At 40.7% G+C, this 25509-nt stretch overlaps 2 protein-coding genes across 6 annotated transcripts in view; one reads left to right on the top strand and one right to left on the bottom strand.

Annotated features, from left to right (window-relative positions):
- stk26 (serine/threonine protein kinase 26) overlaps positions 1-13072 on the top strand; it is a 58430-nt gene extending 45358 nt beyond the window's left edge. For 4 of the 5 annotated variants that reach the window (XM_055156740.1, XM_055156741.1, XM_055156742.1 and 1 more), the window contains exons 6-10: positions 2058-2200; positions 6715-6811; positions 6956-7012; positions 8811-8938; positions 10403-13072. In XM_055156740.1, coding sequence (XP_055012715.1) covers positions 2058-2200; positions 6715-6811; positions 6956-7012; positions 8811-8938; positions 10403-10418 — 441 coding nt within the window. In that variant the 3' untranslated portion in view covers positions 10419-13072. The remainder of the gene's footprint in view (positions 1-2057; positions 2201-6714; positions 6812-6955; positions 7013-8810; positions 8939-10402) is intronic. The other variant, XM_055156739.1, reaches the window with a different exon arrangement.
- Positions 13073-19737: 6665 nt separating this feature from the next.
- Positions 19738-25509, bottom strand: part of LOC110172747 (uncharacterized) — a 47236-nt gene continuing 41464 nt past the window's right edge. Inside the window, exons 19-21 of the mRNA XM_055156796.1 lie at positions 24400-24474; positions 22576-22651; positions 19738-20922 (exon numbers count right to left, since the gene is read on the bottom strand). Coding sequence (XP_055012771.1) covers positions 19738-20922; positions 22576-22651; positions 24400-24474 — 1336 coding nt within the window. The remainder of the gene's footprint in view (positions 20923-22575; positions 22652-24399; positions 24475-25509) is intronic.

The following is a 25509-nucleotide window of genomic DNA, read 5'->3' as shown; positions in this document are numbered from 1 at the left end:
GGACAGGACTAAGACAGGACTAAGGACTAGGACAGGACTAGGACAGGACTAAGGACAGGACTAGGACAGGACTAGGACAGGACTAAGACAGGACAGGACAGGACAGGACAGGACTAAGGACAGGAGAGGACTAGGACAGGACTAGGACAGGACTAGGACTACAGGACAGGACTAAGACAGGACTAAGAAGAGACAGGACTAGGACTAGGACAGGACTAGGACAGGACTAAGACAGGACTAGGAAGACAGGACTAGGACAGGACTAGGACAGGACTAGGACTAAGACAGGACTAAGACAGGACTAGGACAGGACAGGACTAGGACAGGACAGGACTAGACAGGACAGGAAGACAGGACTAAGACAGGACTAGACAGGACAGGACTAGGACAGGACTAGGACAGGACTAGGACTGGGACAGGACTAGGACAGGACTAGGACAGGACTAGGACAGGACTAAAGAGGACTAGGACTAAGAGAGGACTAGGACTAAGACAGGACTAGGACAGGACTAAGGACAGGACAGGACTAGGACAGGACAGGACTAAGGAGACAGGACTAAGGAGACAGGACTAGGACAGGACTAAGACAGGACTAGGACAGGACTAGGACAGGACTAGGACAGGACAGGACTAGGACTAGGACAGGACAGGACTAGGACAGGACTAGGACTAGGACAGGACTAGGACAGGACTAGGACAGGACAGGACTAAGGACAGGACAGGACTAGACAGGACTAAGGACTAGACAGGACAGGACTAGGAAGACAGGAGACAGGACTAGGACAGGACTAGGACAGGACTAGGAAGAGACAGGACTAAGACAGGACTAAGGACTAGGACAGGACTAGGACAGGACTAGGACAGGACTAGGACAGGACTAAGACAGGAGGACAGGACTAAGACAGGACTAGGACAGGACTAGGACAGGACTAGGACAGGACTAGGACAGGACTAAGGACAGGACTAAGACAGGACTAAGAGAGGACTAAGAGACAGGACTAGGACAGGACTAAGACAGGACTAGACAGGACTAGGACAGGACTAGGACAGGACTAGACAGGACTAAGAGAGGACTAAGAGAGGACTAAGACAGGACTAAGACAGGACTAAGACAGGAAGACAGGACTAGGACAGGACTAGGACAGGACTAAGAGAGGACTAAGAGAGGACTAGGACAGGACTAGGACAGGACTAGGACAGGACTAAGAGAGGACTAAGAGAGGACTAAGAGAGGACTAAGAGAGGACTAGGACTAGGACAGGACTAGGACAGGACTAAGAACTAAGACAGTCCAAAAAAAAAAAAAGTTTATGGTCCAAGTTTGAAAACTCGTTTCCAGGAGCCTCTGATCAGGTTGCGTTAAAGCTGCACTGTGTAACTTTTTGGTTTGGGGTCCGTCACCTGCTTGTTTCTATGGAGACGTCATTGCTCTGTCTGGAATGTTCCGCAGTGTGACTTTAAACAGCTCCACTTTACATTTATTCAATCACAGGTGCAGGTTTTACAGCTCAAACCCCATAGAATTAAATACCCCCTTTTAAAATAAATTTATGTACTGTTTTCCTTTCTAACTCCTAAATTAAAATTTATTTATTTTTTTTTTTATTTTTTTTTTAGAGAATTTGACATAAACTAAAATAAGCTTGTCAAAAAAATATATATATGACAGAACTTGACAGTCTTATCACAGAGGAAAGTCAAGTCCCATTTGATCTGTAGGAAAATGTCTCCCCCTGGTGGATTTAAACTGTACAACACCTGCTCCTCATTTAATCCACTGAACCAGACCTGGGCCTTGTTTACAAAATAAACATATTTTATCATTTTAAAACCAACATTATGGTCCTAGAGATGTCTCAAAATCTCAAATATCATGAAATCGATTTTGCGTTTGGGTTTGTGTTAAAAATGTGTGAATGAACCAAAACACAACTCCAGGTCATTTGGTCCCAGGTTAATAATCTGTCTTTTTATTTTATTAAATTTTTAAGATGAGTAGAAATTCTAATATCTGAAATTCTGATTGTTTTTTGTTTGTTTGTTTGTTTGTTTGTCAGCGTCCCACGGCCAAAGAGCTGCTGAAGCACAAGTTCATCGTGAAGTACTGCAAAAAAACGTCGTATCTGAGCGAACTGATCGACCGATACAGGAGGTGGAAGGAAGAAGGACACAGCGACAGCAGCTCCGACGACTCAGACAGGTGAACGAGGGATGGAGGGAGGAGTGGGAGAGGGATGGATGGATGCATAGATGGAGGGGAGGGATGGATAGGTTCAGGTTCGGTCGCTTTATTCGTACCCGTAGGTAAATTTGCTTTGCAGATTTAAGATACAGGTTCCACATTTCACATTTCATTCATCCACAAAACACATAAAAACACAATAAAGTGTTACAGACGCTCCAGTGCAGAACGGTTTGTTCCATAAACAACCAATTAAAATCATCCATCACGCTTGTCTAAAATCACAATAAATAAATCTTAAATATGTAAAAAACACACAATCTTAGATAAATAAATTACAATTTATTCATAAGTGCGACAGCAGCCGGAACGAAGCTCCTTTTAAAACGATTCGTTCTAGATCTTGGGACTAAAAGCCTCAGACCAAAGAGAAGCAGCTGAAACTCTGAGTTCAGTGGATGTTGCACGTCTCTTAAAATCCTCTGGGACGTCGTCTGTAAATGTCTCGAGTCCAGAGACTCTGAGGAACAATCACCTCCTCACCCATTTAACAAACTGACTGAGGGAGTTGTTGTTTTTATCAGAGACGCTCCCAAACCATGAGACCAATGAAAACATTCAAACTGATTCCATAAATGTTTTATAAAACAGTGTCATGGTTCTGTCGACACGGTAAAAGGAAAACTTTCTCAGACAGTGAAGGCGCTGGAGCCTCTTTTATGCCGGTCGAACACTGTGCGATATTTTCGGTCGTGTCACTCAGCCCCAGCTTAAACTGTACGACCAAATCACAGGGTTTAACAGTTCACAGCTCACGAATCATGTTCTCACACTGAACGAACCGATGCTCGGATGCGACTTGCTCACACTGTACGTTCACATGACGACCGGAGTTGTCAAAGTTGTTGTTCCAGAAGTAGAAAACCACAGATGTGCGGAGACACAATGCTGAGCCGCTTCTGCGTCCGCGCATGTTCAGTCTGCCAGATTCTGGCAAATCGGTTCGTGGAACAACTTCAACAGAGCGAAATCCTCACGAGAGGCGACTGGATTTCAAACAAGTTTGATTTTCTTGCGACCTACGAATGTCGATCGGGAGCTGGTCGTGAGTCATTAATCGGTTTTCTTTACCCCATGTAAACTACACGAAGCACGACACACGATGAAGCTAAAACTCGGCCCGATCCCCAAAACAGTCGCACGAGCGAAAAATCGGCTCAAAAAGGGTCAAAAATCGCACAGTGTACGACCGGCCTTACACACAACAGAACAATTATCGTCAAAACTCAATTTTGAATCAATGATTGTTCATAGATATTTATATGAGTCACACACTCCACTGACTGAACCTTTATCTCTGTGACGTCACACTGAGGCGCTTGTTTTCAAAAGTCAATAATCATATCCTTCGTTTTGGAAACATTTCAGGTGTAGATTTGACTCTTCACACCATTTTACAAAATCCTCAACAATTGGCCCATGTTGGTTTGACAGACAGACAGAATGAATGAATGAATGAATGAATGGATAGAAGGATGTGTAACATGAATAGCCTTTATTTAATAGGCGAGTTTCATTGTTGACAAAAGCGTGCGTTTCATGCTGGGAATTATTTTGGTCGGCGGCAAGAAACACTAATTCAACATGACGGACGGAGCGAGAAAACACGTAAAGGGTATTGATCCTGGTTATTTATCCACTCTAACGGCAGAGGACCCAAGACCATTTGACCAGAAATTGGTCATAAACATCGACGGACGACAAATCACCCTTTTCAACCCCGACAAAAGGTGAAACCAAACCAAATTTCTGGTCAGAATCTCCAACTACCTGGACAAATATTCACTTGGGCGATATCCACAATGACTTGGTGGAAACTCCTGGGCCATTCACAGCAGAAAAGATGAAAACCTCCAAGAGTCTCGATGTGTTGTTGAACTTGTTGGAGTCCACGGTTTGTTAGGATCTTCTACGTTTGCTCTGCGGATGTTTGAAAGTCGTTTAATTCACCGTTAGTGGTTCTTTTCACTCAGAATACGAAAAAGACATTTTCCTTCTTCCGTGCTTCTATTTGTGCATCCGATAATGCAGCAGGAATTTACCATTATCGGGGATAAATACATGAGGTTACACACTGTGTTTGACGCTACCGTGTTTCTGCCTCCGACTAAAATATTTCCCAGCAGCAACGCTTTATGCAATACTTTATTTTATTATTTTATTCTTCTTTGTTCCAAGAAATGGAGCGAGTCTGAGGCTTTTCCAGGCTGAACCAGGACTGAACCAGGACTTTGAACCAGGACTGAACCAGGACTGAACCAGGTCTAAACCAGGACTGAACCACTGAACCAGGACTAAACCAGGACCTCTGAAACCAGGACTAAACCAGGACTAAACCAGGACTAAACCAGGACTAAACCAGGACTAAACCAGGAACCAGGGAACCAGGACTGAACCAGGTCTAAACCAGGACTGAACCAGGACTAAACCAGGACTGAACCAGGACTGAACCAGGACTAAACCAGGAACCAGGACTGAAACCAGGCTAAACCAGGTCTAAACCAGGTCTAAACCAAAACCAGGACTGAACCAGGACTGAACCAGGACTAACCAGGACTAAACCAGGACTCTCTGAACCAGGAGGTCTAAACCAGGTCTAAACCAGGACTGAACCAGGTCTAAACCAGGACTGAACCAGGACTGAACCAGGACTGAACCAGGACTGAAACCAGGTCTAAACCAGGACTGAACCAGGTCTAAACCAGGGACTAAACCAGGACTGAACCAGGACTAAAAACCAGGACTGAACCAGGAACCAGGTCTAAACCAGGACTGACTAAACCAGGAACTGAAACCAGGAACCAGGTCTAAACCAGGACTAAACCAGGACTGAACCAGGTCTAAACCAGGAGGTCTAAACCAGGTCTAAACCAGGTCTAAACCAGGTCTAAACCAGGACTAAACCAGGACTCTAAACCAGGACTAAATGGGCAGAGGCAGGCTGGCCGCTCGCTCTGATTTTACTCCAGTCTTTTCTACGCTGATTTTCGTCCGAGCCTAAAATGTCGTCGACGTCGCTCCGTGGTTTTCTTCCATTTCTCTCTTAATCGTCTCTGAGCCTCGTGTCCTTCAGATGTTTGGATGTTTTTCTCACCGTTTCCTCCAGCTGCTGTCACTCAAAATCCATCACCAAACCGGTTCTGCTCAGCTGAGGCGTCGAGAACGAACCACAAGAACAAGACGTGAACAACAGGAACTGGGCCAAGAACAGGACGGCACTTTGTTCGGCCCTGGTGCAGGAATGAAGTTTTTATGAAGACGGACGGATGTTAGATGTATAAATAAATGTATAAATAAATGTATAAATAAATGTATAAATAAATAAATAAATGGGCGAATGGAGAGAACCACAGATGGATCATAGACTGTGTGAAGAAGAGGACTGAGGGAGTTTGACGTCACCCACAGAGTTCAGCTCCAGTGAAAAGAACGAGAAGAGGAACAGAAGAGCAGAGGAGAAAGTCAGAGGAGCAGAGAAAATGTTCAGAGGAAGAGAGAAAATGTTCAGGAGCAGAGGAGAGTTCAGAGAGCAAAAGAAAGGTTCAGAGGAGCAAAGAAAAGGTTCAGAGGAGCAGAGGAGAAGTTTGGAGGAGCAGGAGAAGAAGAAGTTCAGAGGAGCAGAGAAAATGTTCAGGAACAGAGGAGAAGTTCAGAGGAGAAGGTCAGAGGAGAAGTTCAGAGGAGCAGAGGAAAAGTTCAGAGGAGCAAAGAAAAGGTTCAGAGGAGCAGAGAAAGTTCAGAGGAGCAGATAAAAGGTTTAGAGGAGCAGATGAGAAGTTTGAGGAGCAGAGGAGAAGTAGTTCAAGGAGAGAGAAAGTTCAGAGGAGCAGAGAAAAGGGTCAGAGGAGCAGAGAAACGAGTCAGAGGAGCAGATAAAATGTTCAGGAACAGAGGAGAAGTTCAGAGGAGCAAAGAAAAGGTTTCAGAGGAGCAGAGGAGAAGTTCAGAGGAGCAGAGGAGAAGTTCAGAGGAGCAGAGGAGAAGTTTAGAGGAGCAGAGGAGAAGTTTGGAGGAGCAGAGGAGAAAGAAGTTCAGAGGAGCAGAGAAGAAGAAGTTCAGAGGAGCAGATAAAAGGGTCAGAAGAGCAGGGGAAATGTTCAGGAGGAGAGCAGAAGTTCAGAGGAGCAAAGAAAAGGTTAAGAGGAGCAAAGAAATGTTCAGAGGAGCAGAGAAAAGGTTCAGAGGAACAGAGGAGAACGGTTCAGAGGAGCAGAGAAAAGGTTCAGAGGAACAGAAAAACGGTTCAGAGGAGCAGAGAAGAGAAACGGGTTAGAGGAGCAAAGAAAAGGTTAAGAGGAACAGAAAAACGGTTCAGAGGAGCAGAGAAGAAGGTCAGAGGAGCAGAGCAGAAGGTCAGAGGTTCAGAGAAACGGGTCATAGGAGCAGAGGATTAGAGGAGAAGTTCAGAGGAGCATTTGATTTGAATGACCGTCTTAACTTTTCACTTGAGATGTTGTAAAATGTGTTTTCAGTGAATCCAGTAACAAAGAGAACAACCCGTCCCCGGAGTGGTCCTTCACGACGGTGAGGAAGAAGAAACCCAAAGGCATCAGCGTCCTGAACGGATCGGTGAGGAACTCGCTCCGCTCCTCTCGTTATCTCCTCATTAAACCATTAAACCTGCATTAACTGCTTCTGTTTACTGATGGGAAACGCCTCGGGTTTTATTACCATCTGCGGCAATTTAATCTCTTATCTGTTTTATTGTCTCAGACTCCGGAGCATAAATCGACCAGCCTCGCCACAGTCATCTCCCCAGTCTTCACCGAGGTAAGGAGATGTTTACTCTTTTATTTTAATGCTCCTCCATTAAACGAAATGGAATCCTGCCAGGTTTAAATCGAGTTCTAATGTTGTTCCTCCTCAAAAACAAACCTGGACTTGTGTTTTGTTTGTTTGTTTCGTTCACATGTTTGAGTAAATCTTTTATTATGAGTCTGTTTACATCAGTGGTGCTCAGTACGTCGATCTCGATCTACCAGTCGATCGCCAAGGTCGTGTGGGTAGATCGTCGTGTCTCGTCTCGGACTCGCGTTTGGACTCGGTCTTGTCTCTCACTCGAGGTGTGACACTCGACAAGTGTGATCATATTTCATTCCGGCCGCTGCTGTTGGTAATAAACTTGTAGCGGGTGCAGGAGCGTGTGGGGCGTCTCAGTGCAGCCTGTGCGCTCATTTGAAACCCGCGGAGACTCTACGGCGCATCACAAACACACACGCTCCCTATGCACGGCTCGTCTGCGACAGCGTGTGCCCTCGTGTACCAGCGTGCATCACAGGGCAGGTTCAACTTCCTAAACATCCTACCTGTCCATCTGCCTCACGTCAGCACGCCGCCCCTCGCCTTTTCACGCTCTCGCTCCTTCCTGCGTACAGCCAACACAAGCCCCTCCCACAGTGCGGCTGATTAGAAGAGCAAGACCAAACGTGAAGCAAAAACCAGTCTAAATTTGTGTTCCAGTGTCGGCACAAAGCAGGTCTACAGCATAGAGCGGATCTACAGAACAGACCTACTGCCACATTTGGCTGAAGTTTGTCTAACAAAAGTGACAAATGCATCTGTGTTTGTCACGATGTGCGTTTGGTTTGGTAAACGTGCAGAGGCTGGTAAATATCACTGCAAAACCAGAAAAGAATGAAACTCCAGTTTGGAACTTTAAAAAACAGGTTTAAAAATCTTCCTTCACTTTTTTCACAGTTTTGTGTAAAGTGCCAGAGGAAGTTCTCTTAAAGAAGAGGTTCTCAAACTGTGGGGGAGGGTCCAAAAAAGGGGCACAGAGTGTTTCAGTGCAGTTTGTTTGACTTTGTATTAGGTCGATCATTTTGACTTGGTCATTTTGTAAGTAGCTCACATGATGAAAAAGTGTGAACACCTCTGGTTTACATCCACAAAACTCCAAACGCTTTGTTCCACTTCGTGTTCGATATTCAGGTTCTTCTAAAAAAAATTTTAAATCATTTCGCAGGCCAATAATTTTGTCAGTTCTTGTTGAAATAATCTCATATTTTTAGCCGTTCACGTCCAAACAGAAGTCATTTTGCGTCTTGGAATCTGCTGCGCACGTATGTCGTCCTTTAATCCTGCAGAAGATCCTCCATCCATCTGAGATCCTCCTTCTTTAAATTTTTGGTACCAAATCAAAATTAGTTTTTCCAGTTGTTGAAGTTTTGTCCAAATGTTGTGTTGAAGCTGCTCAGTCTTGGGTGAGTGTGAGCAGCAGATTCCAGACACACAGAACAAAAGTAAAACATTAAATATAAATCTTGATCTGTTTCTAAAAATTCTGTGAAAATTTGAGGTTATTTCAACAAGAATTGACAAAATTATTGACCTGTGAAATGACGTTAAATATTTTGGGACACATAAAAACACATTAAATAAATAAACACAAGGATTCATCTTTCTGCACAATGTTACACCCAGTTTATTTTGTAAAGTGATTTGAACTCGACAGCCTCTGTGAAGTAAGAACACAGAACCTGGAATGTTCCGCAGTGTCTTTTTAACAGTGTTGTGTTTGTTTGTTTGTTTGTTTGTTTGTTTGTTTGTTTGTTTGTTTGTTTGTCAGTTGAAGCAGCAGCACAAGGAGCACTCGGAGCAGAGGATGGCCATCGAGGAGCTGGAGAGGAACATCCGACTGGCTGAAGACGTTTGTCCAGGGATCACAGACAGAATGGTCACTCACATCCTCGCCAGGTAACACCCTGTCTGCACCTGTCTGCACCTGTCTGCACCTGTCTGCACCTGTCACCACGGCCGAGTGCACCAAGTGAAAGATGATCTATTTTAATTACCTTTTGTGCTGAAAAGACTAGAAACAAAAAGTGAGCACAAAACACTGGACTCTTCCTCCAGAAAGAACAATAAATAAAGACAATTTAAGGATAAATATCACATCTTTACATTAAAAATATAAAATGTTTGGCCTTTGGTTCACTGTGTCCATTTTGACCCATCGAGGAAAAACAGGTTTGAACCAGGACTGAACCCTCTGCCCACCAGTCCTGCTGAACCAGGACTGAACCAGGTAACCAGGACTGAACCAGGACTGAACCAGGACTGAACCTGAACCAGGACTGAACCAGGACTGAACCAGGACTGAACCACTGAACCTGACTGACTGGACTGACTCCGAACCAGGTCTGAAACTCCTGAACCAGGACTGAACCACTGAACCAGGACTGAACCAGGACTGAACCACTGAACCAGGACTAACCAGGACTGAACCTGAACCAGGACTCTGGACTGAACCCTGACTGACTAACCAGGACTGAACCAGGACTGAACCAGGACTGAACCAGGACTGAACCAGGACTGAACCAGGACTGAACCAGGACTGAACCAGGACTGAAAACCAGGTAAAGCCCTGCACCCGACACAAAGCAGTGCAGTGCGGGACACATTTTGAAAGTTCACTGTGGTGCAGGTGGGAGTGAGTCTGCACATCGCAGGAGCAGGTGGGTGGGATGTTAGTCCCACAAACTAAATATGAGAGTAAAGTAAAATATACAAGTGATGAATGTAAGAATATCATGCATCATTTGTGCTGGAGATTTTTTTTACATTAATAAAAACCTTTTAAGCAGCAGACTGTCCCACCTCTCGTACGCCGCGGCGCAGACTCCCACCCATCCGTACTCCGCGGCGGCGCGCAGACATTGCCCCTGTTCCGTACGCAACTATTTGCCGATACTTGACCCGGTGCAGGACTCTGCCTCTGCCCTAATGTGACATTACTGTTTCCAGTCCAGTCCAGTTTTATTTGCACAGCACATTTTATAAACAAGACGGTTTCCAAATTGCTTCATCATCAGAATTATGTTCCAACCAAGAGACTAAAAGAATCAATAGATAAAATAATAATCTGTGAACAAAAATAATAAAATCAATACCTTACTAAAAAAAAAAATAAATTAAATTAAATTATAATTAAAATTAAAGTAAATTAAAAATAAATTAATAAATAAAAATAATAAAATAAAGTAAAAACAAAACAAAAAACAGGATGAATAAGGAAGAATATATATAACATTTCCAACCAAGATGTAAAAATTGAAACCTTAAAACTCTCCAAACTTGACTAAATATGTTTCTGAATGTGACTTGTTCACGTCTTTAAATTTAATTCTCTGTGTTTTGTTTTTCTTTCGTGTTTTCCAGATTCACAAATAACTGATGTTGGCGTCCTGGGTTTGTCAGAGACTGTTTTTTTGGGACGTGTTTGGAGATTTTGCTGTGCGGAGTCTCGTCTGGTTGTACACACTTCTGTACTATACACACTTTATATTTGAAGTCTGTTTAATCACTGCTGCTGGTTTTTCTGACTGGGATCCACCTTTAAAAACCAAATCACAAAATTATATCATACTTTTTATTCTCTGTATTTATGTTCAAAGTGATGAAGCTGCACAGATCTTTGTACTGAAGCCGGCAGAGTGGGTTTATATTTCAGTCGTGTCACGCTTTCACAAAATTATTTTATCAGAGTTTTATAAGATACAACAGTCATAATAATTTAGGATAAAATTACATGATTATTATTATTTTTTTGTATATTTATTTGTTAAATTATCCACTTTATTATTTTTTTTTATTTTAGATTTTTTTTAGCTTTTTTTTTAGCTTTCTCCCGTGTTCTTACGTTGTTCCCTCATCGTTCTAGAGTCACCCGTGCGTGTTTGAGTAATCTAGTGATCTCTCCCGGGTGAGATTCAGTACGAGGCTCCGCCCACGAGCCCACGTCCTTCACGCGACTCGAGAATTCGCTATAAAAATACAAAAACGCGACACAAACCTGATGCGGTGTGCGGTCGTTTCGTTACCGGGGTGCAGGCTGATTGTGTTGTGGCAGCGCTCTGAAGGGGGAGTGAGTTAGCAGAGAGAGCAAAGGCAAGCAAAAATCAAAGTGAAACTTGAAAAATGTGTTAATGCGTTCTCGTTTACGCGTAGGATTGAGCCTAGCGTCGTCGTTTTGGTCCAAATGTTAAAAAAAACAACAACTCTGCTCTAGTGGGATCCTGGTTTACATCCTGGTTTAGATCCTAGTCTTGGCCCTGGTCTAGTTCCTGTTTTATCTTAATCTTGGTCTCAATCCTGGACTTGCTCTTGGTCTAGATCCTGTCCTAAATCCTGTTCTAGATCCTGGATTTGCTCCTGGTCTAGATTTTAGTCTTAAAAGCAGGATTAAGACCAGGGTTTACTCTGGTCTTAATCCTGGTCTAGACCCTAGTCTTGATCCTGGTTTAGATCCTGGCCAAGGTCCTAGTCTTGCTCCTGGTCTAGATCATAGTCTTGATCTCGGTTTTAATCTTGATCTCGATCCTGGGCTCAATCCTGGTCTTGCTCCTAGCCTAGATCCCAGTCTTAATCCTGGTCTCAGTTCTGGTTTAATTTCTGGTCTCGATCCTGGTTTTGGTCCTCATTTAGATCCTGGTCTCGATGATGGTCTAGATCCTGGTCTAGATCTTGGTCTAGATCCTGGTCTTGCTCCTCATATAGATCCTGGTTTAAATTCTGGTCTAGATCCTGGTCTTGCTCCTCATCTAAACCCTGGTCTTAATCCTTGTTTAGATTCTGGTTTAGATCTTGGCCTTGCTCCTGGTCTAGATCCTGGTTTAAATTCTGGTCTAGATCAGGGTCTTGATCGTAGATACTCGTAGGATTGGGCAGCGTCGTGTCGTTGTTTTGGTCCAAATGTAAAAAAAATAAAATGCTCTTAGTCCTGGTTTAGTCCTGGTTTAGTCCTGGTTCGGTCCTGGACACCACAGTTTTATTAAATCATTTTAGATGAATATTGTGACTTAAAACGTCCAAATTAAAACCGAACGATCCACAAAGTCACAGATTATAACTATCAACACAAATAATTCTAATTTAAAAATATTTTCCATCACTAAATTCACAATATTTTTTAAAACAAACTGTAAAAATGAAGTCGTTCGTCTTGTATCTTGTATAAAACCGTTGTTGTTTGAAGCGTGACCGGCTCAAACACCGACCCGCTCTGCCGCCGTCTCTTCGGTTTCACTTAAGGGCTCGAGTTTGGACTTTAAACTATGAAAAGTGCCTTAACTGATTTCTGCTGTACATGCTTTTATTTTGACAGGACGCGGCGGCGGGAGAGCTTCCTGTCCGCGTTCGTGTCGTGTAGCCGTTTAGCACTTGAGAAATGCCAATAACGTTGTTGTTTTTGTAAATGAAAATCGAACTTTTGTGTGTGTGCTCCTTTTTTGGAAATTCTGACCAAAGACCAATTTCATAAAAAAAAAATAATAATAATAATAACACAGTGAAAACACGTTAAAAGATAATGCGAGTTTATGCTTTTTGTTGGATTTTTTTGTTACTTAAAGCTACCATCTGTAACTTTTTTTTGTTTATATATACTAGAAACCTCACCTGACCCCGCCCCTCACCTGGTCCTGTTCCTGTTTTTAAGTTTTTTTTTTTAATTTCAACATTGAGATAGTTTTTACGTCTCATAGAAAAGACAAAATACTAAATTTTTAACATCATAAATTAGAACGGTTTGCACAAATGTACAAAATATAAATGGAAATTAAATCAGGGGATCAATATTTTTAGTAAAAACAGGAAGATAATTAAAGCAACAGTGTGAAACTTTTCTGAAAAGGTTTCACACTGTAGCTTTTTCCTCACCTGGCCCCTCCCCTGTTTTTTTTTTTTCTGACTTACCTGGCCCCTCCCCCCTCACCTGGCCTTTTTTAGACTCACCTGTCCCCTCCCCACTCACCTGTCCCCTCCCCTGTCTCCATCCCTCACCTGGTTCCTTCCCTCACCTGTCCCCTCCCCCTTCCCTCACCTGGCCTTTTTTCAGACAGACACACCTGTCCCTCCCCCTCTCCTGTCTCCTTCCCTAACCTGGTTCCTCCCCTTACCTGTCCTCCCCTTCCCACTTCCCTCACCTGGTCCCTCCTCCCCTCAGGTGTCCCCTCCCCCTTCCCCTCACCTGGCTTTTTTTTCAGACTCACCTGGTCCCCCTCCCCTCACCTGTCCCCTCCCCTTTCTTCTTCCCTCACCTGACTCCTCCTCCTTCCCTCACCTGTCCCTTCCCGTCACCTGTCCCCTCCCACTTCCCTTCCCTGGCCTTTGTTCAGACTCACCTGTCCCCTCCTCCATCCCTCACCTGTCCCCTCCCCTTTCTCCTTCCCTGACTCCTCCCCTTCCCTGGCCCCTGCGCCCCTTCTCTCACCTGGCTTTTGGTCAGACTCACCTGGTCCCTCCCCTCACCTGTCCCCTCCTCTTTCCCTCACCTGTCCCCTCCTCTTTCCCTCACCTGTCCCCTCCTTTGGCCTTTGTTCAGAGTCACCTGGCTCCTCCCCTCACCTGTCCCCTCCCCCTTCTCTCACCTGTCCTTTCCTCAGACTCACCTGTCTGTCAGTCAGGGTCAGTCCGCCGTTCTAACCTAAATACAAAATAAATTACAAACGGAAGCTTTAAAATTCAAATAAAAGCATAAAAATCAATTCACACATTATTACAAACTCAATATTTACACATTTCAAAATGCGCTTTTCAGTTGTTACTAAAATAAAAAATAAAATGAACAAATTTGCTGTAATATTTTAGTGAATCTTGACACTAATTTCTCAGGTTCAACGTTTGTGAAAATTCTGAAAATATTTTATAATTTTTCTATAAACTATAACAAAGACCCGCCTTGAATTTTACAATAACATTACTTTTTTATTTATTTTTTTTGGTCAGTTTTAAATACTGACGACACATCTGTTTTTCGTTCTACTCAAATTTCCGTTTGTGCGACAGGTGCCAAGCCGAGTACATCTTAAATTATTCACGTGTCTTAATGTTACAGCTAATTTGTCCGTGAAATTTAAGTAACCTGTGAAACCGCGATTATTTTAAAGGACCTGAAGTTTCCTCGTCACAAACAAACACGCCGGAGTTGTGTTTTTTTTTTTTTTGTTTTATTCACGTTTAAGATTAGATTTACGCTGAGTTTTTCTCTCAAACTGCTGTAAAAACGCTTCTTTTAGATCGGGAATTTGTTCTGTTCATGTTTACGTCAGAAAAAAAGCGGAAGACGTTTGGAAAAATGCGGATGACGACTTTCTTCGGGTTCTGTTGGCGAAAGAAACATGTCCAGGTTTTCTTCATCTACATGTCACTGTGTACTTTCTTTTTTTTCCTTTTAGAAATTGCCTATTTAGTCCTGGTTTAGACCTGGTTTAGTCCTGGTTTAGTCCTGGTTTAGTCCTGGTTTAGACCTGGTTTAGACCTGGTTTAGTCCTGGTTTAGACCTGGTTTAGACCTGGTTTAGACCTGGTTTAGTCCTGGTTTAGTCCTGGTTTAGACCTGGTTTAGACCTGGTTTAGACCTGGTTTAGTCCTGGTTTAGTCCTGGTTTAGACCTGGTTTAGACCTGGTTTAGTCCTGGTTTTAGTCCTGGTTTAGACCTGGTTTAGACCTGGTTTAGTCTGGTTTAGTCCTGGTTTAGACCTGGTTTAGTCCTGGTTTAGTCCTGGTTTAGTCCTGGTTTAGACCTGGTTTAGTCCTGGTTTAGTCCTGGTTTAGTTCTGGTTTAGTCCTGGTTTAGTCCTGGTTTAGTTCTGGTTTAGTCCTGGTTTAGTTCTGGTTTAGTCCTGGTTTAGTCCTGGTTTAGACCTGGTTTAGACCTGGTTTAGTCCTGGTTTAGTCCTGGTTTACTGGTTTAGTCCTGGTTTTAGTCCTGGTTTAGTCCTGGTTTAGACCTGGTTTAGTCCTGGTTTAGTCCTGGTTTAGTTTAGTTTACCTGGTTTAGACTGGTTTAGACCTGGTTTAGACCTGGTTTAGTCCTGGTTTAGACCTGGTTTAGGTTTAGACCTGGTTTACTGGTTTAGACCTGGTTAGAGTTTAGTCTGGTTTAGTCTGGTTTAGTCCTGGTTTAGTCTGGTTTGGTTTAGACCTGGTTTAGTCCTGGTTTAGTCCTGGTTTGTCCTGGTTTAGACCTGGTTTAGAACTGGTTTAGTCCTGGTTTAGACCTGGTTTAGTCCTGGTTTAGTCCTGGTTTAGTCCTGGTTTAGACCTGGTTTAGTCCTGGTTTAGACCTGTTTAGACCTGGTTTAGTCCAGGTTTAGTCCAGGTTTAGTCTTGGTTTAGACTTTGTTTAGACTTTGTTTAGACCTGGTTTAGACCTGGTTTAGTCCTGGTTTAGTCCTGGTTTAGACCTGGTTTAGACTTTGTTTAGACTTTGTTTAGACCTGGTTTAGTCCTAGTTTAGACCTAGTTTAGTCTTTGTTTAGACCTGGTTTAGTCCTGGTTTAGATCTGGTTTAGTCTGGTTTTCTTGGTTTAGACTTTTTTAGAGTTTAGACCTGGTTTAGACCTGGTTTACCTGGTTTAGACCTGGTTTAGTTTAGACCGGGTTTAGACCTAGTTTAGACTGTTTAGTCCTGTTTAGTCCTAGTTTAGACCTAGTTTAGTCTTTGGTTTAGATCTGGTTTAGTCCTGGTTTAGATCTGGTTTAGTTCTGGTTTAGTCCTGGTTTAGGTCTAATTTTATCTTCGGTTGAATCTTTTTTTATTCTTGTCAAATTCTTGTAGAAACCCGAGAAAACCGTCTGTTTTCTTCATCTCGATGTCACTGTTTTCATTCTTTTTTTTTTTTCTTTTTTTTTCCTTTTATAAACTTCCTGTTCGTTTGTGTTTTATAATTGTTCAAACTTGTAATTGGATAAAAAGTTACACAAACACGAATGAAACAAAAACACAACTCCAGGTTTGTTTTTGACGAGGAAACGACATTAAAACTCAACTTTAACCTCACAAGAGTCTTTTTTTTTTTTTTTTTAACATTAAACCAAATCAAACTCGTGATCTTTTTGTAAATATATTTTTACTCGGAGCGTTTCTGGTACACGGTTCATAGGAAGAAGTTTGTGATGTTTTTACCAAAGACACTATATTCTCTTGTAAATGTTTGTCTTTTATATTCTGAATAAGGGATTGAAAATGTTTTTGGAGGAGGGAGGTTTGGAAAATTAAAGTCACACATACTGTACGTTCTGTTATTTTGTAGAGGGATGTCGAATTGTATGAATAAATATTTAAGTTTGATTGAGATTTTGTGTTTTTTGTTTTGTTTTTTGATGACGAATTGGTTTTTAAATTAGAATTCTTTTTGATTTTGAATTTTAAATATCGCTGAATTTCTCACTTTGACTTTTTTAACTCTCAAAAAAAAATTTTTGAATTATTTTTGATCTGAATTTGAGTTGCTGAAATTCTAAGTCTACTTTTTCAGTGTTTCAAATTCACCTTTTAAATATTTTGTGCCGATTTTTCACCAACAAAATTCAGTGTAAAATTTCACAGCATTTTAGATCTTTGCTGCAAATTTTACACTCTGAATTTTGACTTATTTTGAATTATTTGCGCTGAATATTTAATATTTATTGCAGATTTTATATATATATATATTGCATTTTATACACTTTGAAAATATACATTTAAAATTTCATCAACTAAAACTCAGAATAAAAATTTTGTCCTGATTTAGTCCTGACGACGGAGTAGAAGGGTCAGATAAAAAAATAATTAAAAAATGATGCTGTTGCTACGAGAATAAAGTCGTAACATTTCAACATTAAAGTCCTAATTTTATGAGAATAAAGTCGTAGTCAAAATAAAGTGGTGATATTAGGAGAAAATCGGCTGCTCAGAAAGTCTGAACGAGTCTGAGTCTCTGGAGAATTTGGAGAAGAATCTGTGTATCATTGGTTCATTCGACTGAACCAGGACTGAATCAGGACTAAACCAGGTCCGGAACCAAACCAGAAAGACCAGGATTGAGACCAGGACCAGACCAGGACTGAAAATAGTTTAGTCCTGGTTTACGTCACGGAAATGGGAAACAGCTTTTTCGTGACTTTAAAATGCGATGCAGGAATATTGCGCCGCATACGGACTGAACCAGGACTGAACCAGGACTGAACCAGGACTGAACCAGGACTGAACCAGGACTGAACCAGGACTGAATCAGAACTAAACCAGGACTAAACCGTTTTCAGTCCTGGTCTGGTCCCATCTTCAGTCCTGGTCTGGTCCCGGTCTCAGTCCCAGTCTCAGTCCTGGTCTGGTCCTGGTTTCAGTCCCAGTCTCAGTCCTGGTCTTGTTCCCGTTCCCGGTCTCAATCCTGGTCTCAGTCCCGGTCTGGTCCCGGACCTGGTTCAGTCCTGGTTTAGTCCGGAGGCGCAAATAATGAAGAAAATTGTTGTTTTTTTCGTTTTCTTATTTTTGGTTTTATTTTGAAAAACAAGGTTCTTTTTCTGCCACATTTTTCACTTTGACTTTGATTTTATTACGACTTCATTCTCGTGATATTATAACTTTATTCTTGTAAAATTACAACTTTATTTTTGTAAAATTACGACTTTATTCTTGTAAAATTATGACTTTATTCTTGTAAAATTATGACTTTATTTTTGTAAAATTATGACTTTTTCTGGCTTCGACTTTATTCTCGTAATATTATAACTTTAATGTCTAAATGTTACGACTTTATTCTCGTAGCACCAGCATTTTTTATTTTTATTTTTTTTTATCTGACCCTTTTACTCCGTCGTAAATCCTTGTTTAGTTCTTATTTAGAATTGGTTTAGTTTTCATTTAGACCTCGATACTCATTTTCTTTACTTTCAACATCTTGAGTAAACTGATCTACAGGATGAGTTTTATGGACACTTAACAAAAAGTTTTAAGAAAATAACAAACGTGATTTAAAGAGCTTTTGTTATTTTGGTCAGTGAAATTACAATTGCAGTTTTTCTTTGTTCACATTTTATTGGCAAAGAACAAAACATTATAAATACATTAACATCACATTATCCTTTAAAAACACAGTATTTAGAAGTTTTTTACTCTGAACGTTTGTCACGATACGACCACCGACGTCTCTGAAGAAGAAGTTACTGTTAAACATGAGGTAGGTTTGAAAAAAGCAAGAATCCATTTACAGAAAACCGTCTTAGAGAAACAGAACTTTTTCACGACGGCCGGAAGTGTCGCGCTGGAGGTTTTGTGGAACTTCAGGTTCAATGTTTTTCTGTGTAAAAGTGTCGTGTTCTTCAGCAGCTTCAACCAACGAACTCCACAGACGATAAACATTCTAACATGAACAGTTTATCCACAACGATCAAGACAAGAAAGAACAAAACTGAAAGGAAACGACGACGACACATGAGTCACACAACAAACTCAACTCATGTTCTGATCATCAGACTCATTCTACAATTAAAATTGAAAAATTGATTTCATGATGTTGATATTTTCACAGACAGAGATTTTTTAATTTGAATGTGAGACTTTTCTAGGACCATAACATTAGTTCTGCTCAGTAGTTCACTAATGCTCGTCGTTAGTCTGTAGTGTTTAAGTCAGGGACGCCACATACGTCGATCGCTGAGGTAGTGTGGGTCGATCGTAGTGTCGTAGGACTTGCTACTGACCTCGAGACTGTTTTTTACTGTCTTTGGTCTCAACTCAGACTTGACCGTGTTTGGACTTGGACGAGTGTGATCATATTTCATTACGACCTCTGCTGTTGGTAATAAACTTGTACCGGTGTGCGGGAGCGTTGGGCGTCTCTGCAGCCTGTGCGCTCACCTGGAGCCCGCGGACACTGTGTGGCACGTCACCACACACACCCCCCCCCTGCGCGTGGTTTGTCGGCAACAGCGTGTGTTCCCATGTACCAGCGTGTGTCACGGGGCAGGTTAAACTTTTTGAAACATGTTCTTCTGCCTCACATCAGCACCGCTCCTCCCCGCGTACAGCACACAGGCTCCTCAATGTGCTCTGATTAGCAGGGCAAGATGAAATGCAAAGCAAAAACGAATCTAAATTTATGTTCCAGTGTTGGCACAGAACAGAACTACAGTGACAGCGACATGTGACTGAAGTTTGCCTAATAAAAGTGCACAAATGCATCTGTGTTTGTCACGTGTGTATTTGGTTTGTGAAATGGTTAAATGTGCAGAGATAAACTGCAAAACCAGTAAGAGAATGAAACTCCAGTTAGAAACTTGAAAAAACGGGTTTAAAAATCTTCCTTCACTTTTTTCACAGTTTTGTGTAAAGTTCCAGAGGAAGTTCTCTTAAAGAAGAGCTTCTCAAACTGTGGGTGAGGGTCCAAAAAAGAAGCACAGAGTGTTTGAGTGTAGAACAGTTTGATTGTCTTTGTAGTCGGTCTTTCATTTTTCACATGCTGAAAAAGTGAGCACCCTGATTTAAGTTTTGACTTTCTTACGCCACACATTTGAACAAACATTTTGCCACAGAAAACCATTAACTGGAAGTTCCACAAACCTAAAGCGAGACACTTCAGCCGTTGTGGAAAAAAATATCTATTTGCCTGGAACACTGTGGGTGACGTCACACTCTCAGTTCACTTCTTCACACAGTCTACGATGAAAACACTTCAACTGTCTGTACATTTAACAAACTCACAAACAAAACCGTCTAACTCTCCGACATCTCGTCTACAGAGTGATCTTGGTGATTTTCGCGGCTCCTTTTTCGTCTTCTCTTCGCTCGACTTCAATCTTCATCTCTTTTTTACCCTTCGATTCTTTCATTTCCTCTTCCTCGTCCTCCTCTTCTTCCTCGTCGAGCTGCAAACTTCCCGACGAAAACCTCATCCGCGCCAGACCCGCCGCCGCCGCCGCCGTCGCCCTCCCCACGTTCCCCAGAGGAGGCGGGGCTAAGTAATACGGATAAAACACTTCCGGCTCCGTGTCGCTGTAGCTCCCGGACGCGCCGCCGAACACGCACATGGACACCGGCCGCTCCGGCAACGGCGACGAGTTCAGCGGCAGGTACGTGGGTCTGGTCGGCCGGGTCAGGTGCGGGTAGTATCCCAACGGGCGAAACTCCGACGCCGGGTTCGCGCTTCTCGGAAACGTAAACTTGACGTCCGGCTGGCTGGCGACGCGACGCGGCAAACCGGGAAGGAAGCTGCAGTCGTCGCTGTAATGCCCCGCCTCGACTTGCCCGACGCCCAGTAACCTCCCCCCGTTGCTTCCCGGCGGGTAAACGCGCGGCAACCCCAACCCGCCGGATCCGTACGGGCGCAAGTTCCTCCTCGGCGTCGGCGAATCGAAATACGTTTGGCGTCCGTCTACGGCGGTGAAATCCCTTCGTTGAGGTTGCGTGAAACGTTCCAAAGACGAAACGTAATCGGACAAATACGGGTGTTTTTGTAACGGCGTCGCCATCGGGAACGACGGCAGAACCGGGTGGTACTGGTAGGCGGGGTTGTTGGGGTACAAAAGGACCAATCCCTGCGGAGCGTCGGGCGGCGGTTGCGGGTTGGGTCGGCGTTTCGAGCGGTTGGCGTAGACCCCGGCCAGTCTTTGAGCTTGCCGGAGTTGGCCGACCCGCGCGAACTGCCGGGGGTCGTCGGCGCCCGAGGTGGAGGCGGCGCGGAGTTTCGGGGAGGCGGCGCGGTACGGCGACGGCGAGAGCGGCGTGACCTGGGTGAACGGGCGGAACGGGCGGGCGGCGGCGACTTCGGACGACGAGTGGCAGCGCTTGGACACGCCGTCGGGGTCGAAGGTCGGGTCGTAGTCGCTGAAGTGGCGGCGGCGCTGGGGGTCGAGTTCGTCGTCGCTCTGGACGGTCAAAACTCGAGAAGGCGGCGGGAACAGGAACGAGTGATCGAAAATCTGAAGAGAGAAAAAGAAAAGCGAGAAATTTAAGAAATATTTTTACACATTTTTAATTTTCTGATCTATTTTCTGAAGTTGTTTCCTCCTCACAAACAGAGCTGGACTTGTGTTTTGTTTTTGTCTCTTTTTTATTAGTCCGTCTACATTTCCAAACCTCAAAACGCTCTGTTCCACCTTGTGATGTCATGAAGTGGTGGTTTACTTCTTCTAATTCAGAAGAGGTTGGTAAAGAAATTCCAGGTCGAATCTCCGCCGAACTCAAAGTGAAATTCGGCTGTTAATTTGAAAACTATCGCTTCATGACATCACAAGGTGGAACAGAACGTTTTCAAACCAGTCCACTTTATTTTTATAGAACATTTTATAAACATGAGTTTCCAAAGTGCTGCACAGACAAATTAAAATGACAAGACAATAAATAATAAATAAAAACAATAAATAAACAGTGTTAAAATGCATAAAGCTAAAAATTATTTTAAAATGATTACATTAAATTAAAATACATTTAAAGTAAAGTACATTTGAAGTAAATTTTAAAGTAAAGTAAATTAAAGTACATTTAAAGTAATGTAAAGTAAATTAAAGTAAAGTACATTTAAAGTAAAGTCAATTCGAGTACATTTAAAGTAAAGTAAAATACATGTAAAGTACATTTAAAGTAAAGTAACTTTAAAGTAATGTAAATTCAAGTACATTTAAAGTAAAGTAAATTAAATTAAAGTAATTTAAAGTAAAGTAAATTAAATTAAAGTATATTTAAAGTAAAGTCAATTCAAGTACATTTAAAGTAAAGTAAATTAAATTAAAGTAAAGTATATTTAAAGTAAAGTCAATTCAAGTACATTTAAAGTAAAGTAAATTAAATTAAAGTAAAGTATATTTAAAGTAAAGTCAATTCAAGTACATTTAAAGTAAAGTAAATTAAATTAAAGTAAAGTACATTTAAAGTTAAAGTATTAAAGTAAAGTATATTTAAAGTAAAGTCAATTCAAGTACATTTAAAGTAAAGTAAATTAAATTAAAGTAAAGTATATTTAAAGTAAGTCAATTCAAGTAATTAAAGTACAGTAAAGTAAATAAAGTAAAGTAATTAAAGTAAAGTAAAGTACATTTAAAGTAAAGTAACTTTAAAGTAATGTAAATTCAAGTACATTTAAAGTAAAGTAAATTAAATTAAAGTAAAGTATATTTAAAGTAAAGTCAATTCAAGTACATTTAAAGTAAATTAAAGTAAGTCAATTCAAGTACATTTAAAGTAAAGTAAATTAAATTAAAGTAAAGTATATTTAAAGTAAAGTCAATTCAAGTACATTTAAAGTACAGTAAAGTACATTTGTGGTCAAGTCCAAGTCAAGTCACACTGTGTTAAAGCAACAGAGTAAAAGTGGGTTTTAAGATGAGACTTAAATCTTTGAGCTTGAGTTTTGTAAATGTAAACGGACAAATAATAAAGATTTACTCAAACATGAATGAAATAAAACACAACTCCAGATCTGTTTTTGACAAGGAAACGACATCAGAACTCGACTTAAACCTCACAAGAGTCAGTTTTGTGTAATATAACAAATAGACTCACTTGTTTTGGGGGTTTTTTTTATCGGCAAATTTGCAGATTTTTCTTGTAAATTTCTACCAAACAAATGTCCTCACCTGTTTGGAGACGTCTGTGAGCAGGTCTGGAGAGGATCTGCACTGCCTCTCATCATAATCAGACTGATAATACGTCCTGAAAACACATAAAAACACACTTTTGTAATATTTATTCTACTGTTTTTACTACTATTAATATGAACACAAATGTCTAATATTCCCTAAAAATTACTAATCTACAATACTACAAATTTTCAGCTTCCTAACTGTATTTTTTATGAAGTTATCGTCTCTCAAAAATGCTTTAAATTCATGCTTCCGAAAAAATGCCCATGGCCCCAAAATTTCAGCGGGTCATAACTCAGAAACAACTCAAGGGACTGAGCTAAAATTTTTGATTCTTTCTTTTTTTGTCACTTAATTTTTATTAAGTACTTTATATATTAACATTCCTATAACAAAACAAAACAGGTACAATCGGCAAGGAATTTAACACATGTTTAGATGGGGAGAAATTACATATATATAACTATATATACACACACACTTACATAAAAGGAGGGAGTATATATATGTACACATATACTTATGATATACACACACAAATGTACACACAACACTCTTACATGTTCCCCTGGAATGCTCTTTTTTGTAAGTACTTAGCTGTGGCAGCCCTGTCTATTAACTAAATTAAACACACTGATATTTAGACCATTTAGCCCATCTTGCATAGTAAACATCAGCTTGGAGCCTTAGCATGTGTGTCAAACGTTCCATTTTATGAGTCTCTTCAACAATTTTTAACCAGTCTTCTAGTGTAGGTGGATCTGGTTGAAGCCACTTACGTGTCATTGCCTTTTTTGCACAGGCACAAAGGATTTTGAATAAATATCTGACATTGTTTGGTAAATCTGGTACATCTCCAATGTATAGTGTCATCACATTTTGATTAATAGTGAAACCAGTTATTTGTCCAATTGTTGATCCAACATGTGTCCAAAATGTTTTCAGTTTCACACAAGACCAAAATATGTGGGTGTGGTGAGCCTCGTTATCTCCGCAAGCCTCCAACATGCAGAGCTGTTCGGGTTCCTTCTCATTTGTTGTTTAGGGGTTATAAAAAAACGAATTATGGTTTTAAAATTTTTGATTCTTTCATTTGGTCATTTTAGAAATTTTTAGAATTTTTTTCAGCCAAATGTGAGATGGCTCATAAGGGAGATTCTTTGAAAACGGCTGATTTCATACGGACTGACCCTTGTATCTAGAATTAAGCATCTATGAATTTATTTTCAGACCCTTCATACTCGTCACACACTGGTTTTAATTCCGTTTATCTAGAATTTAGCAGAATTTAAAGCATTTTATCTTGAATTTGGCATCTGAGAACTTATTATCAGACCATGAACACTGAGCATAAACTGATTTTAAGTCTGTTTATCTCAAACTCAGCATCATAATCTTATTTCTAGCCCATGAACTCTGAGCAGAGACGCTTTATTCTCGTCTAGAAGTCGTTTATTTGAAGAGACAGACAGATCATTTCACTGCTTTTAAGTCATTTCTGATAGATTTAAGTGTTTAGATCTTAAATTTTGGTCAAGCTTTTTTGCAGTGTACACAATGCACCTTTAAAGCCACAGTATGTAACTTTTTAGCCAAAAAATAAGCTATAAGGGCATATTGTTTTTGTCATTTTGGTTGTGCTTCTATGGAAATGTTTCTTTGGCTGTAATATTCCACCATATGTCATAAAATCTCCATGGAGAATGTTCTGAAGTGCAGTTTTAAAGTTCTTTTTCCTTGGAATCGTGCCGTTCACTCGCCATCTCCATAAAGTTACACACTGTGGCTTTAACTATAGTATATTTATTATATTTTTACCTGTCAAATGTTGAGATTTTCTTGTCTCCTGAACTTGATCCCAAACACTCGAGCAGCTGCTTCTGCGTCCGACCGCTGAAAATCACACAGACTCAACGTTACAAAGGTTTTAATTCAATTTGGCACAAAAAAGTGAGACAAGATCATCAAAAAATCTACATTTATACACAAAAGTCATATCTATGTAAATTAAAATGACTCAAATTAAAAACATTTAACTTGATTTCCGTAGATTTGACTTGACAAGTAAGATTCTAAATAAAATTATAAGTAATTTTTTTCTTGATTTAAACAAAATAAGATCTCATTTCTTATTTTAAGTGCAAAGAATTTTTATTTTTATTGTATTTTTTTTAATTTTTTTTTATGTTTTGTGTAACCAGATGTATTTTTAAAATTTTTGTACAAAAATTCTGGTCTCCAAAAGTACATATACTTGGAAAAAAAACAAAAACAAAACACTATTTAGGTGAGTTAAAATGACTTAAATTAAGAACATTTAAATATTTTTGAGTCGATTTAATTTGACAAATAAAATGATCTGCCAATGGAATAAATGTGTTTTTCTTAATTCAAGCAACATTTGATTTAGTTTCTTATTTTAAGTGTAAAGTGCAGCAAGATGTATTTTTATATTTTACGTACAAAAAGTCTTGTTCCACTGACAGATACGCCCCCAGTAACTTTTTAATTTGTTGATTGTTCTGAGGATATTTTGGTTCGTTTCTGTGTTTGTTCATTTACAGCTGTAATACCAGGTCTGTCCAGTAGGTGTCGGTAAAAGTGCAGTAGTAAAACAACTGAGTCTGGTTCAGCTTCCAGAGGCTCAGATGTTTTTCTGTGTTTACAGGTGAGTTAAATGTATAAAGACGATGCCATTTACAGAACAGGATGTTTATGTAAGTTTAAGAATAAGTTTTATTGAGCCAAGGAGGATTTAGAGATGATTCTGTAAAAGTCTTTAAGCCAAGTTATTGTTTATTCATTTGTAAGTTGGTGAACTACTGTGTTTGTTTAGAATGTGTCATTTCAAATACTGGTGGTACAAAAATATTAACAGCAGTTCATGAAAATACACTGGTGTTCAAGTTCAGGGCTGTTTTTATGATC

The sequence above is a fragment of the Boleophthalmus pectinirostris genome, unplaced genomic scaffold (assembly GCF_026225935.1).
Source record: "Boleophthalmus pectinirostris isolate CB_2022bp ecotype Guang Dong unplaced genomic scaffold, ASM2622593v1 HiC_scaffold_20, whole genome shotgun sequence".
NCBI classification, from domain to species: domain Eukaryota; kingdom Metazoa; phylum Chordata; class Actinopteri; order Gobiiformes; family Gobiidae; genus Boleophthalmus; species Boleophthalmus pectinirostris.
This window is presented reverse-complemented; position numbering and strand designations above follow the sequence as displayed.